Source organism: Diadema antillarum, unplaced genomic scaffold, assembly GCF_040938485.1.
Source record: "Diadema antillarum isolate AM-2024a unplaced genomic scaffold, OU_Dant_1.0 seq00001903_RagTag, whole genome shotgun sequence".
NCBI lineage: Eukaryota > Metazoa > Echinodermata > Echinoidea > Diadematoida > Diadematidae > Diadema > Diadema antillarum.
This window is the reverse complement of record NW_027272569.1, coordinates 546,737-560,184: the sequence shown is the minus strand read 5'-3', so window position 1 is coordinate 560,184 and position 13,448 is coordinate 546,737. Positions and strand designations below refer to the sequence as shown.

General features: G+C 37.7%; 1 protein-coding gene across 1 annotated transcript; it reads left to right on the top strand.

The window, feature by feature from the left end:
• Positions 1-2,374: 2,374 nt before the first annotated feature.
• On the top strand, positions 2,375-10,055 carry LOC139713085 (uncharacterized; the record flags this gene model as incomplete). The annotated part of the gene is made up of 2 exons (XM_071624842.1): positions 2,375-2,467; positions 7,724-10,055. Coding segments are annotated over 2 exons (779 nt in total), but the record flags the coding sequence as incomplete, so codon positions are not given.
• Positions 10,056-13,448: the final 3,393 nt, after the last annotated feature.

Here is a 13,448-nt window from a genome sequence, read left to right as displayed (position 1 = left end):
CCTGGAAATGCCTTTGGCTGTGACGTAGTCTAGTGTTCGAGATCCGTGTTGAATTTGCCTGCATATTAAGAGCTGTTAAGCAGTGACTACTCAATTGTGGTATACTATAAATTGACAAACGGTCTTGGCAGCATTATATATGTAGGCAATATTCTGTGCCACTGACATACTTTCCATGTTCACAGTGTCTATTAAATGCTGATGTGCCTTTAACATTTTGGAATGTTCAAGGAGGCAAAAACTCGAGCATCTCTGTTTCAAATGAATAATTCCACCAGACGTTTAGCCAAATGTATACCGTTCAGAGTATTTTGTAAGTTATTTCCAATATTACATTGAAGAGGAAGATATACACCCTGTACCGCATTGCCTTCTTCCAATGTAGTAGGACTCACAAACATGAAAAGGAAAGTGTTCAAGACAGCTATAGCGTCATTTTGGTACGTATTGAATTCAGACTAACATCACACCTAAGAAACTAAACTGCATATTGCTCTGAGTAAGTAAGCCCTAGTAAGTGGCTTACTTTGTGATTTCTTAATTCTGATTTGAAATCTATTTAACAAACTACCAGAGGGTTTTTTCCTCTCTTTTTGAATCTCGTAATTGACTGATTTATCTTTCTTTGTAATAAACATATACCTGTAGTGTGTAAATCCACAGAAAAAAAAATAGTTGATCGTGATCTGTTGGACTGATCGGACCTTATGTCTGAAGTATCATGAATTTTGTCTGGGAGTTTAGTTGAGTCAATTGATTTCTAAAGTATTGGGAGAAGGGGGAAGAGGAGGAAAAGGGAAAGGAAAGAGGAGAAAGAGAAAAAGGGAGGAGAAGGAGGTGGAAGAGAAGGGGAGGATTAGTACAAGGAGGAGGAGGTGGAGGGAAGGTGGAGCTCAGGAGTGAACGATGAAAAAAAGTATGAGAAAGAGGAAAAGGAGACGAAGAAAGGGGCAAAAAAGAAGAAGAAGAAGGAGAGGAGGAGGAGGAGGAGAAGGAGGAGGATGAAGCGATGATGGTACTTTTGGTTGAGGTCGACAGATAAATTTTCAAACGGACAGGCGGACAAAGGGTGCGTGATAAGGACGGAAGCGTTCCAAGTAGTCACGTACTCACTTCGAGACATCGCACGAAGGGCATGTCAAGACATTTCAACTTTTCCTTCCTTGATATCAACTTATGACATCCCCTGCCCCCCTCTCACCGAAACACATCCTCTAAGGATGGCCATGATGGCTGAAACAAACTGCATCCAGTGAGGGGAAGGCAGGAGCCGCCTTGCTCGCGGCTCATCATCCGTAATCAGTAATGGGCTGAGATTGGAGAGGACAAAATATTGGCGTCTCCTCTCAAGTCTCTATCTCTCGATGTAACCGATGCGACATTTAGTGATCTCCCCTCGACTTTCTATAGGTACTTGTCTCCGTTTCCGACGAATTTGCTTCCCTGAAAAAGTGGCAGCTGTCTTCGTCTGGAAGTTTCTATATCCACCAGAGTCTTCGGAAAGAGTTTTATTATGTGTTTTAAACGTCTCTACTGAACTCAATCTACGAGAAGACATTTCCATATACATAATTAAAATTCTAATCTTTTTTGAAATTCTCTTTAAAAATGCAAACAACAACCATGAGAATATCAATTAGTTAGTGTGATGACAGCAGCCCGAATCTAGAAGCCTCAAGAACAAGGATCGATTTATAGTCTCCTGCATCACGAAATCCCATTCATTGCCATTAGGTATGGTAACAACAAGATAAGAATGTTTACAAAAAAAAAACAATTTTGTTTTCTTAACCCAGCTGGAAGACGTAATAGCTGCTTTCATGTTACATGACACAACACATGTCTTTATGTTAGTTTCTCAAACTTGAACCTCACATTGAATATGGTGTCCAAATTTGGGTGACGGAAAAGTGAGATATGATTGTGTGTCAAAAGTACTACTTTCTATCCATGTATAGATCGCAATAAAACCGACAAGGCTTGCAATTTACTTTGTTGTTTCTTTTCTCCTTAAAGCTGAACTTTGTATTGAAATTTAAATTCCGGACAGAAGACTGACGGCTCAATAAATGTATGTTTCTATAGTTCCATACATCAATATTCTTTGATACTTACGATTCCTCTTCTCTCCCTCGTCATCTTTCGTTTGTTCATCTGCGTATTCCATGAGACAGATCATGTTGCAAAATGACGTATAGATGTTTACCTTTGTTAACCTAAATCTGTATTTGCTTGTTTCATAATCCGTTTTGTTTTGTTTTTTGTTTTCTAACAAAAGAATGTACACTATATACACCTATGACAGTGATGTCAAGACGTTCATTATATAATTATAGTTGTTTCATACTTTCTACTTGCCTTTTTCTCGTCACAGTCTTGGGTGAGCGGTACATGACTCTCTTCACACAATGCCGCAACGACAGCACGCCCGAGGTTCTGAGACAGAAATTCTGCACTTCTGATTTCGGTGAGAACTTTTCTCTTTACTTTTATGTCTTAACCCGTTTAAGACTAGTCCCTAACATAGTCAGACTGGACGTCTATAAAGAATGAGTGCCATAGCATATTTGACCCGTCGTTAACGGGTTAATAGGACACCATTATTGTTCCCCAGTCAGATAGCGGTCAACTTTAAAGGACAAGTTCACCTTCATAAACATAAGGATTGAGAGAATGTAGCAATATTAGTAGAACACATCATTGAAAGTTTGAGGAAAATCGGACAATCCGTTCAAAAGTTATGAATTTTTGAAGTTTTTGTGCAGTAACCGCTGGATGAGAAGACTACTGCAGTGTGTGAAAAACTTAGATGTCACATGCGTACAACAATATAAGGAAAATATAAAGAGAATTTCACAAAATTTCATCTTATGAAAAAAAGTACACATTCCCCCGACTCGTTACCGACAAATGTTATGGGTAATATTATTCCCCCTGCCTTTAGAAAGAGGCAAGTCAAATGCTCTTTTATTATGCGAAAAAAGTGAAAATATGTTGAATTTTCTTTATATTTTCTTTATACTGTTGTACGCATATGACTCACAAGCTGTAGTAGTCTCCTCATCCAGCGGTTCCAAAACAAAAATTTTAAAAATTCATAACTTTTGCATCGATTGACCAATTTTCCTCAAACTTTCACTGTTGTGTTCTACTAATATTGTTGCATTCTCTCAATCGTTATGTTTATGAAGGTGAACTTGTCCTTTGAATTAACCAGTTCACATATTAGTTTGTCGCATATGTTGAAGTTGTAATAGGAAGGAACATTTCTAATATCAATCAGTGCTATCAATACTATTATTATTAGCTATTTTTGTGTACAGTTGATCAATATGATACCACGCTCATACCCACTTCTATCAAACGAAGCATAAAAATTGTATTCGCTGTTGCCGTGGCTATGCTTGGGGAAAAAAAAAAAGTTCCAGAATCATGCTAGTCCCATCACCTGCACCAGCCACATCATTCCCCGTGCATTTACCTCCTCATATCGTATTGTATTCTGGGTATAAATCACTTTCGTTTTCAAGTTGGTGGAGAAACTTTGTTTTAAAAATGCACATTATCGTGAATACACTCCGTTTGCAATTGCTGCACATAACAGCCAGCGAGCAGGTTGGAATTGATTGCAACACAAGGTGGCGCTGTTGAGAGTCAAGACAGCCTGCGCTAAAGCCCCAAAGTGCCCAAAGTGAACGCAATAGATTTACACCGTCACTTCTTTGAGAAGTGATCGCTTGGTCCGAGAATCAATGATTTTTTTTTTTTTTGAAGAAGGTGATCCTCGGAGGGTTTAGCCTGTGATTTATCAATATTCTCGTAGACAATGGAAACTTCTACACGCAAAAGCATGATGTAGCAACACGATCTTGCAAAGGGAAGCTAAGAAAGAGGCCACTTTCATGCAGTCTTTGTAAAGATAAAACACACACACCTATCCATGGGCACTCAGAATGTTACGCATTCTGTTTGTTTTGTTTCATTTTCCCTTGTTTGTTTGTGCAAGATATTCCGACTGATACTTAGACTTATTTTTTGATAACAATACATCGACAGTAGCGACTGAAGGGGAATTTAGAGAAGCAAAGATTACGAAACGTGACATAATGGCAGAAAAAGAAAAAAAAGGAAGAAAAGAGAACAATGAATGAAATTAGTCGGAGATGTTTATCCTATAGGCCTATGTGGTGTACAATTAGATTATAATGTAAAATATGCTAATATTCACCGTCGAAGAAAAGAGCTGAATGCATACAAGTTTAATATTACAATGAAAGTATAATTATTACAATTCAAGAAGTAATATCAAAAAGAATATTGAATAAAAATGGTTGAAGCATAAAGATGGCATATTCTACCGCCATCACGTCCTCGTTTCTGGTGATTGTATCGCTATCTGTGAGAAATGTTATTGATTTTTTTTTAAATTATAGGTCCTATTTTAAATCATGCATTTACATAGATCATGACACAGGCCGCTCTTTGACCCTTTGATAATATTGTTTGACGTAATGTTGAACTCTTATGCTTCTGCAAACCAGCAGGGTTGATAAAAGTGTGCTGCTACCTTTAAAGTGCAGAATTAGGATTTGCTGAATGCTGAGCATTTTGCAGTGGAAGCTCTGTGGAGGTGAATTGTTATCACAACAAACAGCGGCACCACTACGGTATTCAGTAATCAAAACAAGAACTCATAACCATGGAGATTTAGTACCCATTTTAGCGGATTTATCTGCAAAAATAGGCAATTATCGCCCCAGTCTCTGACCCAAATTCGCTCCCGTGATAGCTCGTTTGATCAACGAGCTTTGTTCGCTGTTGTCTGGGGGCAAAAACAATGTTTTCGCATAGTCTCGCCATAGTAGCTTTAGAGATTTTCGATAATATCATATGCCAGCGAAAAATGGCCTGGGTCTAGCGAACAGACTTTCCTAATTGTTCTCATACTTAGTGTGCCAAATCTAATGTTAATAGGAAAGTCTGGTTTAACATCGAAGGTAAGCGTGGTATCTTTTAGTACATGAGAGTGTAAAGTTTCAATCAGTCAAGGCTAAAGGTATCATGGAAAGATTGCATCACGGATTACGATAACGGAGTTACCATGACATTTCATCCTAACATGCAAAACATTTGCTGAATAGAGGGTATAGAATATCATCTTGCGGCAATTCGTATGAAATAGTAATATTCTAATAGCATTGCTATTTCATTGACTCAAGTTTATAATCACTTTGTATAGGAATTACAAATGTAATGTGAATAGTGATCAATGTTAGAAAGTCAATTCATTGTTGTAGAACTAGTAATTGACGTTTTCTTTTCTTTTGGATTTTAGGAGCGATGGGGTATACATAAAGGCCGTATGAGACATGATATGGAGACATTTTATTTGGATAAATGACGTGTCTGTGCAGATCCGAAAAAAAAAGAAAAGAGAAGGCATTTTTATTTTCATTGATTTCGTGGGATTATTGTATTTTGTCATCTGAGGGACATATTCAAACAACAAACGTCTATTTAATCCGTTTTCCGTGATGTAAAGGAAACGACGAACGAACGTCAATATCACAATTCAACAGATCGACGACTGACAGTGGACGGTGTCTCTCTACAGTCTTTTAAAACCGTCACCCAAATATGCAATATTTCCTAAACATATTTCCGATTTAATGGATTCTGACCACTTTTCGTTCTCGTAAAAAAAAAAAAAAAAAAAACACAAAAAAAAACGTGTATAAAAAGTCTGTAGGAGAAGACTAGTTGTTGTACTTTGGGGGTAAGTTGTTTCAAGATGACAACTGAGGGCGAAAACAGGGAGAAGACGTCATATAAACAAGCACATGAAATATATAGGGCACGGATATACCGCAGAAATAATATTCCGAAAAGGGATGGCGTGATTTAATTGTTGTTGTTTGATTTAGCTTTGCGTCTCTGGATTTTTCCGGGTATTTCGGTAAAGATGAATGCCAAGGCTGGGGAAGAATGGATTTCAATGTAAACGAATGAAAATTAATAGTTCCCAGATGGTATTATTTCTCTGGTCGTGTTTTTTTTTCCGACATACATTTTGCACCTGTCCCTAGTTCTCGTTTTTGTTTTACCTTAACCCATCCCATTCATGAACCTGTGAGCTTGTGTTTTAAGTCTATGGGGATTTCAGAATCCAGTATAGAACGGGTTAATTGAACCGAATCGTTTTTCTGTGGGAAGCGAATTTTGCTTTATAGTTATGAACCGTCACCGTTTACGCTTAACGAATGCAAAATTAAATGTTAAAGACTGTAATAGTTATGTAAATGCAGATGGGTAATTGGTATGGATGAAGTTCTGAACCTAAGATCCGACATTACTAAACTGTCTCCCCTAAACATGAGGCACATTAATTACACATCAGTGGAGTCTGTAATGCGATATTATCTTTTTGATGATTGTTGATTCCGTTTTTATGTGAAAATTGAATTTTTGTTTGATATGTTTTCTTATACACGCATACAGATTATGAAAATGATAGTAATATCCGTTTCTATAAACTGAATGTTATCATTATTATAGTTGATATAATGATCAAAAACATGATTATCTGAGAAACCCCCTGTTTAAATTTCAGAGTTTAATATAATTTCAGAATTCGACTCTGCGCTTCATACAGGATACAGGGCTTTGCGTCCAGTCCTAAATTTCAGCATTGGAACTATGTAACATTCAAAATGTTTTAATTTTGTCTCTGTGCGTACAAATATCATTTTTTCATTACTGTATCACTCCGTGTAAACTTACTTTTTATGAATAAGATTCATATTATTTCTTTGATAGGTTTTCCTTTGCAAATAAAGTGTTTAAGTTATAAAGAGTCTCTAAGAGTCCAAGCACCAGCAGCAAATTTCGAAAATCAATGAGTAACGAAATTTGTGAGGATTGCATGGTGACCGGCGATATATGAGTTAGAGAGATGTTGCTTGAAGAAATTTTAGTTTTGTTCTGCGTTATGTTATTTTGTTTGTCTCAAATTTAGTCACATTACTGTCATTATCATAAGTATTATTATTCATATTATTTTATCATATCTTATTACATATTATCATCATTGTTGTTATCATTACCATTATCATGATTACTTTTATAATTATTATTTTAATTGCTATCAGAAAGCAGAAGTGACAGGTCAACGTCCTTTGCTTCTTCTTCCCACACTGAATTTATGTGATGATTTGTACGTAGTGCATTTTTTAATATTGCACTGATAGGCCCTATGCTGTTTCGTTATATTTTGTTATTGTTATTTTTTGTTTTGTTTTGTTCTGTATTTTTTTTTAATAAAGATGAGGTAATAAATGAAATGATATGAAGAAAGGCGGAGGGAAAGACTATTCTGCTCGAAGGAACGAAACAGTTTCAGCTGCAGCAAATCGATATAGCGCCCTCTACAGACTGCTAAGAACGACACGATCAAAACTGACTGATTCCCTCCTCCTCCTCCCCCCCCCCCCCCCCCCCCCACCGCCCCACGTCAATGGTTGTGTGTCTGAAGAGGGTAGGGAGGGCCGGCTTTGATATTCGAGTGCTTTTAGTGCACGATATTTCTGTCCGGGACAGTGCTTTGGGTGCATTTGTATTATGTTGTGTGTGTGTGTGTGTGTTTTTTTTTCGATACATTTTATGTCTTCCACAGCAAGGAATGTCATTAACCTTCATTTCCATTCTCTTCTCTTGCTCTCTGCAGTTTTAAAGATGAAGTTCAAGAAAGTGCGAACAAGCAAGACTGACGGGAAGAAATACCTTGGCGACACAAATCCCAAAAAGATGGAGGTGCTGAAACAAGGTAGCCTGAAGAATAAAGACCTGAAGCGGCTAACGTTCTATGTACGTGAAGGTGCCAACTGTCGCTGTGACATGCTGGAGAATAGCCGGAACTACCAACTTATCATGGGCCATCGGGATCGCAACAACCCCAAGAAGCTTTTCATTCACTTCGTACACAGCTGGGAGAAGACACGTGACTTCCGGCGCGCCATCAAAACCTTTGAAGACCCCGACGGTTGCGCCGACTTAGCCGAGATGACAGAGAACGCGAGCGAAGGTCGACGACACGAGCCAACCGTAGATGCGGACGCGTCTGATCTTGACGCAGTTGAGGCCGACGACCCTCATGCAGCTGCTGGGACGCAGAACGCTCAAACGGCCTCCATAACTGAGCTGACCAACGCGCCACCACGTGAGGGCGTGCCAACAAACGCGGAGCAGGTCATGTCAGACGAGACGCCGCCGACGCCAAGGCGGAGAAAAAATGGCGCGAGGCGTGATAGGCGCCGCGAGCGAGGAGGTCGGGACAGGGAAAGGAATGGCCCCAGGAAATCCCGCGCCCGCCGGGAGCGGTATGTTCCCGTCAAAAGTGGCGGGCAGTTTTGAGGTCTCTTTTTAGGCCTTTGCTAAACGGTAACATTACTTACAAGGTGTGTCCGTCCATGGAGGATACATGTATTTGATGCAAGCACACTGCTATCATGCTCGCGGGATGTATACGACTCTGTACGAAATCCAGTCCGTTGTTCTAGCGATGGGGCACGTCGTCGCGGCTGAAGACGCACAGTGTCGGACGCTGGGTGCATGGGCACCGGACAACTGACTAGCCCGCCCTCAGCGTCATCATGTGATTACATCTTTAATAAGCGGAATCTGACATACTTTTCGTCGTCGTTACTTCCGTTCTTTAAAGTAACTTAAAACGATAATGATTTATTCTTCTATTATCAGTACAACTAATTGCTTCTCTCTCTGAACAAGCTTTTCTTGCAAGACAATGTTTATAATCTAGACAATCATTAAGTGTAAGACGTAATGTGTAATGCACAATGATATTTTAGGCGAAACAATCCTAAGATTGAGGTTATAATAATGAAAATCGAACATAACATTGCGTGTCATTCCTGAAAAAAAGAAGTACCTAAGATATCGCACAAAGTATGTCCTTGAAGATTTTTGCTCTTTTCTTTCCTTCATTATCTGAGATTGCTGAAGATACTGCATTTAAGTCTTTGATGTTACTTGTAAGGAGTTAACACAGGGGAACAAACGCTGGGAGATTTCTTTCGAGCAAAATTTACACGATGGCATTGAGCCTTAATGGAGAGGTTGTCCTTCCCAATGTAATCCTTATCCATTATTGCATTTTTAGAATATTATAATTTATTGACAGCAAGATCAAGGAAAAAGCAAACATTATAACGTTTATAGTTACTGCCTTTTGGAACTAATATTCACAGCAAATCCTGCTGTCCCATACTAATGCATGTTTAAATAAAATGCTGATATTTCGTAAACAAAGAACCAGAGACAGAAGAATTTATCATCTCTGACGTGTATGATATCGATGACATGAATGATGAAATCATTCGTTTTGCTAAATATCGCAAGCAAGCCACTAGTGTCAGTTCACTAAAACATTGATATATCTTAAAAATATTCAGATGTAATTATTATGTAAATACATATCGAAAAGTTGTATTTCAGAGATAAACTTTTGATAGCTCCACGCAGTCTTTGCTGAACCGTTTAGTTGAGACGGCGGGGTTAAAAGAAATCGCGGGACATTTCGTAGCAGTTTAAAGGTCTACCGGACCGGGGAAAGAGGCTCAACTGTGCCGTTGGTTTATTTCTGGCATTCGGTCTTTTTCATCGCAGTTATTGTTTTGCTTTCGTTTGTTTACTTTATGTGGCATTTTAATTTGAAAGGAGATTATTATGCCGTCTAAGTGTTGCTTTTCAGCATGCGTTTTAATCTACAGCCTTACGAAAAGACGATAACAGATGATAATGTGATGACGGTACTCTGGATTGTAACAAAGTTTATGTATGCATTTTTAAGTGTAAATACATAGTCGTATACCGCAGCGATTTCGTATTATAGGAGGAAATTACTACGTGCTTCTTTTCTAAGAAACGTATGGTAAAACCATACCATGATATTTTGTACCTATTTTGTATTCACTTGTCTATGTAAAAAGTTTATGTGACATATAAGAAAGCAATGGGAAGGATGGAGGTATTGAAAGCATGAAAAGTTGAATTTGTTATTTTTTGCAGGTCTGCGTTTCCATGGTAATTATTACCGTTGAGAATTGAATATAATACCTTAATTTCTCAGCAGTTCAGTGTGGGCTTTCTCGCAATGTTATTCTTCGATGCTTTATTCGTTTATTTTCAAGTTCATTTTCTCTGCAAAAAAGCAGCCGTAGCTAAAGGATCTCATTCTAGATTTGTTTCCCCTTTACTTTGGATTGATTTGTTCTGACGATCTTATGTTCTATTAAAGTTTATTTCAAATCGGCATTTCGCAAAAAAAAAAGTGAGATATTGAATACGTATAATAGGAACGACTCTCGACTCTATATTCATCATAACTCAAACTACACTTAACGGTGGCGGTAGTTGCTGTCATAATGAGGTTGAAAGGTGTAAGCCTTGTGTTACACACGACTCTTGAAGATGTACACGTGTATTGTCTTGTGTATCCTAATTTCATGTACAATAGTATACACCCGACATCTGCTTACGTTTCACCTGTTGACACCAGTGTTGTCGCCTGGTTTTATTTCTAATACACGCGATGTCCCTTACGACTTTTGTAAAGGTGTAGAAAAATTCTCATCAAGCGTGTAGTTAAAGGGATAGTACAGTATTGGTGGAGATGAGAATTTTGCTTTTAAGTTTTTGCGAGATACCAAGAAAACACTGAAGATATAGTACAGAGCATACCATTTTAAGAGGAATTCAAAGTTTATTTGATGAAAATCGGGTTTGGAATGACTGAAACATCCAAAAACAAAGTAAAACAAAGATATCGTAATAAAGTGTGGGTTCCACACTTTATAAGAATCACTCTTTTTTGGATATCTCAGCCATTTCAAAACCATTTTTCATCAAATAAACGATGAATTTGTTATAGAATTACATGCTCTTTCATACTTCATAAGAGGTTTCTTATTATCTCACCAGAAAATGTTAGAAACCTGAAATTAGGTCTCAACCAAAACTGTACGGCCCCTTTAAACTCAATAGTCCAGAAACACCAAAGAATGTTAGTTTCCATCCAATCTCTTAATGTTATGTTTTCCCTCATTCGATGTTACAATGTGATTCGACAAGGAAAAGTACTTATAACCATTGTTTGATACTATGCAAATTGAAAATACGTGTAGCGTTTATGTTCGCTTAGAACACTTATATTGCATTGGACTTGTGTATTTTCTTGCGTTTTTATTCTTTTCTGTGTTTTTTTTTTCTTCAGTTTGTTCAAGTGACTATAACGTCGTGTCAGCCTTACTGTGTATCACGTAAAGTAATAACATGACAACCGATTGTATTCTTCTCACGAGATATGACCGCTGTCAATAGTGACAAAAAACCCCGAAATATTGGAAGATCGCGCCTTCAGGCCGAGAGGTGGCGCCATTTAAACTCGCAAAAGAATGAGCACTGCTGAGTGTCACATTTATTGATCTCGCCAAACCAGGTTCATTTCCAGTCCGGCCGACCGGTAGACTACTCCTTGATGTTTGCACTCAGCCTGCTGGCTTTGTTGGCGATGGAGTTCACGCCCAGAAATCAAGGGTGATTAATCAGAAACACATCGGCGCTTTAATGTCTGGAAATGTAAATGGACCCCTTTTCTTTATTCTACACGCCCATAATGCTCGTGTAACCCTCATCATTAGTATGACTCATGTGCTCACGCTGAATGATTGCGTTGATATAATTTTGATCACGTTTTTTTCACGATCACATTTGTAAAGCTCAACTGTTATCGACTTTGTTGTGCATTGACTCGACGGCTGCCGTAACTTTGTGTGTTCAATGTAGACTAGATGTACATAATAACACTTTACACACCAAATAAAGATAGATCTGGAAAATGCAAATCGTCCGAAGTAAGCTGGTCTTTTCTCGAGTTTCCTTCTAGTTGTTGTTGTTTTTCCATAGGACGTGTCTCCAACGAATCATTCTATCTATATATCTATCTATCTATCTATCTATCTATCTACGTATCTATCTATCTATCTATGAGTCTCTGGTCTGATATTCTGGTATTTATTTATCTATTCAGTTACTTATCTATCCTATCAATTGCATTCATCTTGTACTATCTGTTTTTTTTTCTATCTATCTCTGTCTGTTTCTCAATTTCTGTTTCAATGTTTGCTTGTTTGTTTGTTTATTTATCTTTATATTTATCTATTTATCCTATTAATAAATGAATGAAGCTCATGTTCCGGTTAATGTTTGCTTTGAACATAAAAGTTAATGACACTTTGAAGAGCAGTCTCAGTTTCTTTGTAGTTCCCAACACTATAACGAAGTAGAGATCATTGTCTTCAATATTGCTAATCATTTTTAGTGGTAATGGTAGAATAAGCCGAGAGTATGGCGCATTAATGTGCTTAATCCCCAAAACACCTCTAAGAGCCACCACAGTTCGATGCATTCTATACGTACATTTTATTTATGTTTAGTGAAAAAAAAAGTAAAGCAAAACGAGAATATAATGACGAATGCACCCTAAAGGGAAGATAAAATTTTGGTTGAGATGGGAATTCAGGTTTCTAACTTTTATGCGAGTTAATTAGAAACCACGTGTTTAAAGTACTAAAGAGCATGGAAGGGGACATGGAAGGGGACTTCGTTAAGTTTGTTTGATGAAAATCATTTTTGAAATGGCCGAAATATTCACAACAAAGTGCAACTAATTAAACACTGTTAAAGATGGGATCTATTCTTTTATCAGGACCACTTTGTTTTGCTTTTTATTTTTGGATATCTCAGCAACTTCAAAATCGAGTTTCATCCAGTAAACCTTGAATCCCTTGAATTGTATGCTCATACATGTTTCATTCAAGGAGTTTCTGATTACCTTGCACACATTAACACCTAAATCCCCGTCTCGGGGATTATACCATGCCTTTAGAATTTCTATCACCCATCTGCCCCTTTTTAAAGTACAAACAAACAACTTAATATCATAAATATTTATGTTTGTCTTTCAATAATTGACGCCACTTCTCACATCACAGTCATCGATCAAACTAAACATTACATGGTAGGAGCATACATGTCTTATCAAATGCAAATATATTTATGAAACCATTATGTAGAGGGTTTGCATTAAAGTGCCTATTCGTCGAACTCTTTGTTTAAACATTAAATGCACAAAGGCATGATTTCACGAGTGGCTTCGCGTCTCACTACAAGGAAAATGAGTATGTCTTTAATACATAGAAGTGTTGTAGAAGTTAAATGTTTGGGTAGGACTACATAAGAGTATAACGTTGATTTTTGTCTTTACAGCGTTTGATGGCTTTGGATAATTATGAAATATGTATACCACTTCTTGAATAACTGAGTGAGTGGCGAGCTGGTGGTATCGCCTCCTTGTCCAATATATATTTTGTGAT